The sequence below is a fragment of the Watersipora subatra genome, chromosome 9 (assembly GCF_963576615.1).
Source record: "Watersipora subatra chromosome 9, tzWatSuba1.1, whole genome shotgun sequence".
Lineage (NCBI taxonomy): Eukaryota > Metazoa > Bryozoa > Gymnolaemata > Cheilostomatida > Watersiporidae > Watersipora > Watersipora subatra.
The window spans coordinates 23,360,563-23,372,720 of NC_088716.1; the positions used below are offsets into that span (position 1 = coordinate 23,360,563).

At 33.7% G+C, this 12,158-nt stretch overlaps 1 protein-coding gene across 1 annotated transcript in view; it reads right to left on the reverse strand.

Moving 5' to 3' along the window:
- LOC137404158 (protein kinase C iota type-like) overlaps positions 1–12,158 on the reverse strand; it is a 111,639-nt gene that overhangs the window by 96,043 nt on the left and 3,438 nt on the right. Inside the window, exons 3-4 of the mRNA XM_068090314.1 lie at positions 10,769–10,858; positions 5,622–5,758 (exon numbers count right to left, since the gene is read on the reverse strand). Of these exons, the coding sequence (XP_067946415.1) occupies positions 5,622–5,758; positions 10,769–10,858 (227 nt within the window). The remainder of the gene's footprint in view (positions 1–5,621; positions 5,759–10,768; positions 10,859–12,158) is intronic.

Sequence of the window (12,158 nt, forward strand, 5' to 3'; positions counted from 1 at the left end):
AGTAAAAGGTGAAGATTGCTCTTTTGGTAGCAGAAATGGCCATTTCTTCTGATTCCACACTACGTGTGACTAAACTTACATAAAATTTGAGCAGATTTTACCAGAAAGTATCGGTATTTTTTATCATTTGAGATTGTTTTTGGTGTTTGAAGTGATCTGACTGCCAGGATGTTTTTAAGATTAGAATCGACAAAACTTCATTGCAGTTAAAATGCTCAGATAAAGTGAAAGTGTGATTATGACATCTATAGTTGCAAAGAGACTGACAGAATAGAGACTTGTAATACTGCAGCTTGAACATAATAGCTGATATCAACGATAACAACTAATGATGTCATTTCACATGATTTTTCTTCTGTGCGTTTTATTTTTTTATTTAATCGCGATCAAGTTTTATTGATTTTAATCTAGAAACATCCTAGTAGTAAAACCACCTCAACAATATTAAAAACAATCCCAAATGATAGAAAAATACCAGTACTTTCTGATGAAATCTACAAAAGATTTGTGTAAATTCATTTTTAATGCAAAGTTAAAAAAGTTCTATGTATTTTTTCTCAGTTTACAAGTATAATACTATTACTTTCCATAGTCTGGTCTGAGCATTTTAATCGTGATCAAGTTTTATCAATTTTAATCTTGAAACATCCTGGCAGTAAAATCACCTCAAACATCAAAAATAATCTCAAATGATAGAAAAATACTGATACTTTCTGATAAAATCTGCTAAAATTTTGTACAAGTTCACCTTTAAGTGTCGATAATTAGCGAAATACTAAATATTCAAGTAGCAAAATGTATACCAAAATACGTGAAATCGTCTCCACATGTAGTTGGCAATATGAAAGGCATCTGGCATCTAAAACTAGTCTAAACTAGCTAGGCAGCAAGAACATCAAGCCTTAGTGCCATTTCTGATTACCAGATGTATGCTAAGAAATCTAGACTTGTATAATCTATTCTAAACTGGGTTAGAGCTTAAGATATTAGCTGAAGATTCGTGTCCTCATGACTACAAGAGATAAGCTTTCATAGCGAAATGATGTCATCAGAAATTACAATGGTCTAGTAACATGGCAAGTTGATTTGTCTTCTTTTGCTTTGTAATACTTTTTATGACTTCAAAATTTGGCATATTGTGACATGTTATAGAAAAATCTCTCTTTTGTAAAAAGATTTTTTGACTCTCAAGTATTTATAAAATAAATATTGGGAATATAAGAAGCAACTAACAGAAATTTTCAAGTATAATCGTGCGCAATACATAATATAATAAATAGTACAATAGAGTGCAAATAAAACTGTCTTTTCATTATTGTCTCCCTTGATTGCCTCATTCACAAGTTAATACAAATGGGTGGGATATTAGATAGAATATGAAAACTAGTGAGAACACACAGCAACTAAATGAGCCAGACAAAACAAGTTGGATTTACTACAAGAAAACACAACTCCAAGTATCCTTGCAGTAACATCTCTCCACATGTTCTTAGCAGAAATGACCACACACCCTATCTCGCGTGAAGAAGTGCCACAAGCCCGCTCCTTTTGCTCAGTAATAGGCCCAAGAGCATCAGCCAGATTTTAATCTTGGTGTGATTTTATTTATGAATGTACTGTCTCGTGTGTGGAATCGCTTTGTGTTAAATTTGAGCAATCACAACGCATGGAGAAGGCCTGACCGACGTCTCCAGAGGGGCACAACCAAGGGTAGAATTTATTGAGCACGCGCTGCACATGTGTAACAAGGAGTGAAGAATAGGACTGGCTGCCACTGCCAGCAGTCAAACTAGCAAAATAGACTTACCCAGCTACTAGGTAAAAACTAAAACAAACACATATATGTTTAGAGGAATCCTCCAAAGCAAACCGTTACAAATTCAATGCTCAAAAAGGTTTTGCACTTTTGTTTAATTTGATCATGAGTATTCTGGCTTTCTTGCAAAAACTATTAAAGTACATCCAATAGTTGCAAAATATAAAACTCTGAAAAGATAAATTTTGTGACTTTAAAAGCATCTGCCAATAAAAATATCAAACCACTTTTTTCAAAAAAATATGATTTTTAGTAAATCCCTTATTTATTAATCTTTTAAAGTTACAATAAGCTCAGGTGAAGGAGGTTGAAATAGGCCAATTAAAAAATTGAAAACCCGCATTTGAAAGTGCCAAGTTGTTAGCTCACGCTGACTCCAGCGACTAAATCATAAATTTTTTTAACAGAGTTTACATGAGGTCATGGTTCGTCGAAGATTCAGGCATATGGTGCTGCGTTGACTAATTCCATTAATGTCCATTTAAAATCAAACCTTGACTTACAATTACCTCAACACACAATCACCTCAACACACAATCACCTCAACATACAATCAACTCAACATATGACCACCTCAATTTACGATCACCTCAACATATGAATCTTTTGACACTCTACTTGACATTTGAGGGCAAATATTTGTCTTTACAAAAAAAATAGTTTCAAAATGCGTTGTCTGATATTTCTCAGAACATTCCAGTCCTGCGCGTAAAAGCAAAAATATATAAAATATAAAAACAATATATTTTAAAACTATATACAGTGCGAGTTACACAGCATATTCTTCTCATTCTCTCTAGCACCAAACTTACACACTGCCCTCCAACTCTTCTGCCCTCCAACTCTTCTGCTCACATCTCTTTACGGTAACAATAAAGGCTTGTTACAGGTTATTAATATATATCACTTTAGTTTTTAAATTTTGTATAAATTTTAAATTTAGTTTTAGTTTAAATTGTATTAAAAATATTTTAATACAATAAAGGTAATTTGCTTTTATATGCAACTATTTTAAATACAACTGATTTTAGCTGTAGAATGAATAAAACAATATTGCACTTGAACCTGGGTCTATAAGGCAGTCGAATCGGGGAGAAAAACCAAAAGTATATGAAATTAATGAGAATTTGGCAGAAACACGGAGTGATGTGATTCTGTACACTAATGTATGTGTAGATTTTATACATTCATCAACTCATATTTTGGACAGACCTTAGTTGAAACATTACGGTACATAATTACACCACTCTTAGATGCGATGACTAATTCTTATTGGTTGATGAACATTATCTTCGACGCACCATTGGCTCACAACAGCTTAGGCCTTGAGTGACGTTAAATCATGCTAACTTAACTAAACCTGTGGACAAAATAATATACAGAAAACAAATATAAAATGGAAATGTTACGTTGTTGAAATTCTAGGTGTGTTTTAGCATAACATAAAAGCATAAAAGTAAAAACAGCTAATAACCTATTATAGCAAGCCTGGAGCATGCTGGAGGTGAATTAAGAGCCTGGTAATGGCTGCAGACTGACAGTTGAAAAAGGAAAATAATTTTGTGTATCCAACGGTTACTCCTGCCTAACTCTGTAAAACTTACAATATAAATTATGTTTTCTAGCAGTTTTATACTGTAATATTTTACAATATAAAATTGTTTTTCCACGGTGATTTTTTATTATACTCGTATTTACCAGCCTAATCATTGACAATAAACAAGCCACTCCCAATTTAAGCAGTAGAACCGATTATCAAGTCTTGCTACTACTCCTGAACTCCATACCACTCACCGCAGCATAGGTTACAGTAACACTCTCTATTAATTCTGAAAACCATTTTTTAGCATGCTTCGACCTTGACATAACCAAGGAATTTGATTTGAGTGAGGCGCACAAGGAACAGCATTTCCACTCTGCATGCAGGTGTGTAACTTGACTATTTTTACACATTTTAATGTCATCAAGGGTTTACCAACATGTGTTGTATTATACGATTATTATTACCACTGTTATTAATTACTACTATTACTACCACTGTTATTAATTACTACTATTACTACCACTGTTATTAATAACTACTATTACTACCACTGTTATTAATTACTACTATTACTACTACTGTTATTAATTACTACTATTACTACTACTGTTATTAATTACTACTATTACTACTACTGTTATTAATAACTACTATTACTACTACTGTTATTAATTACTACTATTACTACCACTGTTATTAATTACTACTATTACTACTACTGTTATTAATTACTACTATTACTACTACTGTTATTAATAACTACTATTACTACTACTGTTATTAATTACTACTATTACTACTACTGTTATTAATTACTACTATTACTACTACTGTTATTAATAACTACTATTACTACTACTGTTATTAATTACTACTATTACTACTACTGTTATTAATTACTACTATTACTACTACTGTTATTAATTACTACTATTACTACTACTGTTATTAATTACTACTATTACTACTACTGTTATTAATTACTACTATTACTACTACTGTTATTAATTACTACTATTACTACTACTGTTATTAATTACTACTATTACTACTACTGTTATTAATTACTACTATTACTACTACTGTTATTAATTACTACTATTACTACTACTGTTATTAATTACTACTATTACTACTACTGTTATTAATTACTACTATTACTACTACTGTTATTAATAACTACTATTACTACCACTGTTATTAATTACTACTATTACTACTACTGTTATTAATTACTACTATTACTACTACTGTTATTAATTACTACTATTACTACTACTGTTATTAATAACTACTATTACTACTACTGTTATTAATTACTACTATTACTACCACTGTTATTAATTACTACTATTACTACTACTGTTATTAATTACTACTATTACTACTACTGTTATTAATAACTACTATTACTACTACTGTTATTAATTACTACTATTACTACTACTGTTATTAATTACTACTATTACTACTACTGTTATTAATTACTACTATTACTACTACTGTTATTAATAACTACTATTACTACCACTGTTATTAATTACTACTATTACTACTACTGTTATTAATTACTACTATTACTACTACTGTTATTAATTACTACTATTACTACTACTGTTATTAATAACTACTATTACTACTACTGTTATTAATTACTACTATTACTACTACTGTTATTAATTACTACTATTACTACCACTGTTATTAATTACTACTATTACTACTACTGTTATTAATAACTACTATTACTACTACTGTTATTAATTACTACTATTACTACTACTGTTATTAATTACTACTATTACTACTACTGTTATTAATTACTACTATTACTACCACTGTTATTAATTACTACTATTACTACTACTGTTATTAATAACTACTATTACTACTACTGTTATTAATAACTACTATTACTACTACTGTTATTAATAACTACTATTACTACTACTGTTATTAATTACTACTATTACTACTACTGTTATTAATAACTACTATTACTACCACTGTTATTAATTACTACTATTACTACTACTGTTATTAATTACTACTATTACTACTACTGTTATTAATTACTACTATTACTACTACTGTTATTAATAACTACTATTACTACTACTGTTATTAATTACTACTATTACTACTACTGTTATTAATTACTACTATTACTACCACTGTTATTAATTACTACTATTACTACCACTGTTATTAATTACTACTATTACTACTACTGTTATTAATGGCAATTATGGGCTGACTCACCCGACTGAATCTTTTCGCCTGAAACAAATGGCCATTTACACGATAGAATTTTCTCCATTTCTTGGCTCCCCGTCGGTACATGTTGCGGTCCTCACCGAGGCATGGCAGGCCAGGTGTCTCTGGCACATTTGGGAACACTGCAAGTTAAGCAAACGGATTATGTATCACTTTTAGTAACAGCCAACACACCTTAAATGATGTACAAACCATGAGGGAAGGTCACATTAGCATTCGGTAGTTGTATTCACTAAATGAGTTCGCATGCATTTACTACGAACATTGATATTTCACATGCTTCATAAAATGCACTGTGTTTAGCCTGAAATCTAACAAACAGTCAAACATGCTGTCACAGGTTATATATGTGACAGCATATGTGTAATTGTTTTATTTGCTATTTTTAGGTTCCAGCTGCGATCAGGGTACCAGCTGCTGCAAGTTGGCAGCCCTTAGAAAGACTCCCCAGCATCATAAACTATTAAAATGACACAACTAGAACTTATAACGAGAGAGTTCATGGCGTCTTGCCTATGTCAAAAACAGCTAATAATATTTTTAGTCAGCACACAAGCAAGCACCATTGCTAAAGATAAGAATCTATGCATCCAAATAGTTGCCCAACATCAAGAGAAGATGACTACCGATTTTCTCAACAAACTTACCAGCTTTAGTAGGTGACACAAAGCAGAGTAACTCATAAAGCTGCTGACCCCGCATGTTGTATGACAAACACTGACAGCATGACCACAAACCACACCTAAACTCAAAGACACTCGATGTCAGAGGCACTAACAGTCTAGTCTAAGTGCATAGCTAAAGCGATAGCCTAATATCCAATCCTGACAAGCAATATCAGCTCATTAACTTCTCTTATTGTTAATGCTGTTGCACCAGAGAGATGGGTGGTTAGTGACCCGCCCCGTATTAGATCTCTGGTGTTTACTTTGAGGCTAAATGCTGCACATTATTGATTGCCATAAATATACAGTTCATATCCACTTTCCAGTAATCGTGTCTCTCATGGCAGCAGAATTAATCTCAATAGACCAGCATCAATAACTGCACATTTCGAGACTTGAAAATGCCATCGATATCTACTGTTCACTCCTCTAGGTGAAGTTATTAGGTAACTACCGAAGACAACAGCCAATCAGACTGCAGCTCAGCCGTGCTGTAAGATTTTCCATTGGCAGCTAATCAATAATCCACTAGGCGTAATGAATAGGTGTTCTTTAGATATTGAGAACTTTCATATCGGTGTAGATAGAAAATTTCTTTAAACCTCGAGATTATGTTCAAACAGTCTTGAAGACAAATTTGTACAAAAATCTTAGTAAATTTCATCAGAATGTATCGGTATTTTCTATCATTTGTGATTGTTTCTGATGTTTGAGGTGATCGGGCTGCCAGGACGTTTTGAGATTGAAATTGACAAAACTTGATCCCGGTTAAAACATTCAGATCGAGTGAGTGCGATCTATAGTTGCAAAGTGACTAACAGACTAGAGACACGTAGAGCTGCGACTGGAACACAATAGCTGATATCAACTATGGCAATGATAGCAATTAGTGACATCATTTCACACAAACTTTTTTCTGAGTATTGTAACCACGTAGGTTTGACCGATTTTAATCTTGAAACATTCTGGCAGTCAGATAATTTCAAACATCAACAACAATTTCAAATAATAAAAAATTACCAATACTCTCTAATGAATTCAACTCAAATTTTGTGGAAGCTTATTTTAAAGGTGCTTATGAACTCCGTACATATACGGGGTGTGTGTGTGTAGAAAGTATGCGTGTTGAATTTGGATTTCAACAATGAATCCCTCAGTTGTGGTACATGAAGGTACGTAATAGTCCTCATTAGCAGTGTGCAATCATGCTTTTCGATGCACCATTAAAAACCTGTTCTGAGATCTTTAGCAACAGCTAATGTTTGCAGGCAGCAATAACAGGCTGCTTGACGCATAGCAAATAGCAAAAGAATTCCATTTGTTTATGGAAATGTTTCTATTAGATTTTAGTACAAGTTTTTCTATACACATTCCAGCAATAACTGCCACAATGGTTTGTTGTTAAAAGTTGTACAAGCCATTCAAAGATAGGTAGCACATAGGAGTATGAAAGCACCTGTAATCACCAAGTTAAACTTCAATTATTATCTCAACAACATGATATGAAAGCACTTTGATTTGGCTGAGCTGGAAAGCATAATTTCCTACCATGGCCACCTCAATTATATTAAAAAATGGCTGTCATGTTGTAGAAAATTAAATTAATGTTAATGAAATAAAAAACTTTAGGTACTTTTAATTTAAAGATTGCCAATAATTTTTAATAATTGCTGCTTCTGAAAAGAATATCTTATTGCAGAAGACTTGCACCAGTTGGTCATTTTTTAATTTAAACCTATAATGTTGCGCTTGCATGATCACCAACCTTTTTACAAGTACTCTTCAAATCAGGTCAGCGGTATAATCACCACACAAGCACAATTTGTTATTTTTTATGATTACTCTTATTTCAACACTAGATTTTACCCACGGCTACATTAAAATAGTGTGCTCGAATGCTGCCAACTACACATTTTTACTTCGTTCTATGCAGACACAAAAGGAAACATAACTCCTACATGTCCATTTAGGATGGGCTCAGGTAGGCTTATTTCACATTTTTATTCATGGTCATTCATGATTGTGCAGAAGTAAAGATACCCTACACTACAGCATAGTAAAAAAAGAATATTGTATGGTGAAAAGTTGAGCAAATGGGCGGTTTTTGTGCTTCCAGAGCAGAAAAAAATGGTAACATTTTTTATTATTTTAGCGCATTTGATAAAAGCAAACTTTAAAATAAAGGAGAAATAAACTTTATTGAATTATCTAGCAATATGGCTGACAATTATAGATAGAAAATCAAAATGATTATGTATACTTGAAACATTAGCTTAAGTAACCAGGAAACTCAAGGTGCTGAACCCAAGATTATTTTATCTTATATTAAACAGAGTTCTATAAAAGCTTGGAATATGAGAAATGAAGAGGTAACAACACTCTGGCCATAGTATAACATTTTGAATTGAATAAATGAATTGCTGGCTACATAGCATCAACAGTTATAGTCTGAGTTTGACATTGGCAGGCTGACCAATTAGAAACAACTAGTATGCTTTGGGAGAAACCGTCATAAATAATAACTATGTGTGCAATTATTCCTAGATGTGGGAAGGTGATGGAGTGTTACAGCGGTACCGTGCTCGGGTTTAAATCTGAATATCCAGATTCGATTCCTGTGAGGCTATTGTTTTCTTCCTAGCGCTCTTAGCGTGGCGGCCGATGAACACAGCTCTTATCATATTAGAAAATTCCCATAAAAAATTAAAGTTGTCTGCCCCGAAACAATTTTTGCAAAACGCGTAGACCTTGCTGATGTCACAACTCCTTCAAGGAGAAGACAACTCAGCATTGTTCTATATACAAGGCAGGCTTGTGTAAGGAGTGAAAGCAGCATGCCTAGATGATTTCTGCCTAGTCGTTGGACTGCTAGTTATATCGACTGATAGTCAAACCTCAAGAGACGATTCTTTTGTCATTGGGTCGATGCAGATTAAAACATTATACTACTATGGCTAGTAACAGCGAGTCCCTAGAGACATAGCTCTTTCTGACGCACGCATGTAAACTATGACTACATGCAGACCTATTTAGGGAGTTATCTTCTACTTACAATATTGTAGTTGTTAACAAGATACACAGATTGTCAAGTTGCAAAGCTGTGCCAGCTTCAAATATTCGAATATTGTATTTTTCGCATCAGAAGTCTAACTTTTCTAAAAAACATTGACCATGCGCCCTTTAATATGATGTGCTGTGTATGGAGTAAATTTTAAAATCTATTATGTTCCTTTGGTAAATGCACTACAGTCACCTCTCCTTAGCCCATTTCTTGATAAAACGAATACTCCGGTTAAGTGTATATGGTGTGCTGCTAATTTCTATTTACCTGTTTAAGTAACCCTCTGAAATAGCATCAGTAAAGTTATGTGGTTATGGGGCTCAGTTTAAACTGAGGTAGCAACGGGCAGGTTACTCAAATATATACTGAAGGATTGTGAATGCACAGGCTAAGGTAAAGTCGGCCTATGTTAGCGCTCTCACGAAAACCGGCATCAATATTGGACAGTGAAATAGCTCAGCTGTTCAATTCGAATAGCGAGGAAGATAAACTTTTGAGGGTTAAGAGAAAACAGTGAATATTTCATCCAATAAAATGACTTAGCTCACTGTTTTGCCTTTGTTGTAGTTGTTTTGCTATGTTTTAAAATGCGTCTTGTAATATGGTATGTCTTATATAGTGGTTAAGAGCAGAAATAGCAGAATAGAAATTTTGATACCAAATAACTGTAATATGAAATTTGTTGCAAGTAAACCTTTAAGGTCAGTCATGCATTCATCAAAATGCTAGAGTTATCTTTGATTAGCAGTAGGAGGACATGACTCCTTAATTATAGGAGAACAAGACAAGGTGAAAAATTGTCTTATATAAAACTAATCTATTGTCAACTCGTAGCCTGTGTTTCATATTAGTCAAGGAAAACCGCTTCCTGATATTGTTATAAGACATATATTTAGCCTGAGTATGCACGTGAAAGACCTGAGCAAATTCTGAATAGACATGTAGGAGTTATGTTTCCTTTAAAATATATATAGCTCATGCAGAAACAACTACAAATTATGAAAGCATGTGTTTAATGGAGAAATAGAACAACCAGAATCATAAGAGTGTTGCTCAACTGGTATGGTTGATCAACACAGTTGCTACTTCTAGTAACTGTGTCCACCAATAGGTGCAAGATCAAATCTCATGTAATGTAATCTCTTTTCGAAGCCTCTAACCCTGACACGGCTCTTATTATAGTAAAGATTTACACACCATAAAACTAATCAATGAGAAAGTCTGCCGTAATAGATTACTCTAGACAGCTGTGAGACATCTTCAATCAGCAGTTAAAGAGCGCTTTACATTGCGTCATCAAAGACATTGCCTTAGGACGAGGTATGTACTTGTTTTTATATTTTCATGTAGATAAACTACCGCTGGTACAACATTCATAGTATACAAAATAGAAATGAATTGCCTACCATGTACTGTTAGCTCGGGATCTTTGTTGATCTCATAAAGCCTAATGGATTCCTCCAACTCTACTTGAGATGATATGGTGCACGGGTCACCTGCGGAAGTAAATAATAGCCTAGTAGTTCATTCCTCTAATTGAGACAGTTGTAACTAGTTGTGATATGACTCAAACATTTTAGACAACACACTGCAAGTAGGCATTATGAATAGAATCATCTTAGTTACATATAATATCACAATTACATTACATAATTACAAGTAATGAGTAAAAAGCGGATTATTAGGTACCCTAGGACACTTGTGTATTCGCGTCATCTAACTTTCGCATTTTCGCGGAGTCATCCTCTTGCAAAAGTTTCATGTGCGAAACTAAACTATCATAACGAACGAGCGAAAACGCGAAGTTAAATAGCTTTATTCATTGATATCCACAATAAAATCGGCATATTAGAAATGCAGGTAACCTTTGTGTGTGGTGGGCTCATTGGGCAATTTCTGCTAAACTCATTATAGCTAATACGCCGACTGAGCAGTGTGGCAAAGCAAATTGAGATAACAAGTTTTTTTGGAAAAGCCAAGACAAATGAGGAAGATGATGATATTAGTTTAGTCACTGAACTTGTATTGTAACTGAATGGATGAAAACTGAACAGGATGAAAGTCTGGTAGGGAAAGTCATAAAATTGAATAATAATTATTGTAGCGATGAATTTTATTACCAACCAAAGACAATAACAACCTTGAGCCATGGCCACCGCGTGCTATAAATACTTGAGATCTAATATTGGTATCACATCAGTCACGGCGGCAAGGGCAAGGACCTAGACGTCATTGATAGTCCAAGAAAGAAATAGCAGTAAGCGATCAAGTTGCATTGTAGATCTCGCCCACCCATTTCTACCCGCGGTTCACAAATACAAACTAGTCCCAAATTGAAAATTTTTTTACTAGTGAACTGGACCTGAGGAATCTAATTATGTTTGTTCTACTGCATTTATTTTCACATCACCATATTTCCGCACTCATCAGATCCGGGAAATTAAGTTGCAGCAAAATTTTACTCTGTATGCTACTCACGAAACTAAATACTAGCGAAATATAAGTGTCCTAGGGTATGTGATGGGACAGCAGAGAATGATATGGCTTGCACCTGGTATCAAACCACAGTTTAACTCGGTGCCACTGCTTCAAAGTAGATCTGCTCAGAAGTGACAAGCGAAAGAGTATAAATTATAGAGACAAGTCAGCTAAAAATGATCATTTAACTGGAGATACACGCATTAGCTTGGAACAAAGCAATGAGTGTAATAGGCAATGACTGTAAAAGGCAATGACTGTAAAAGGTGGACAAGTCACACCAAGAATCGTTGTAACACAACGATAATGTACCAGTCA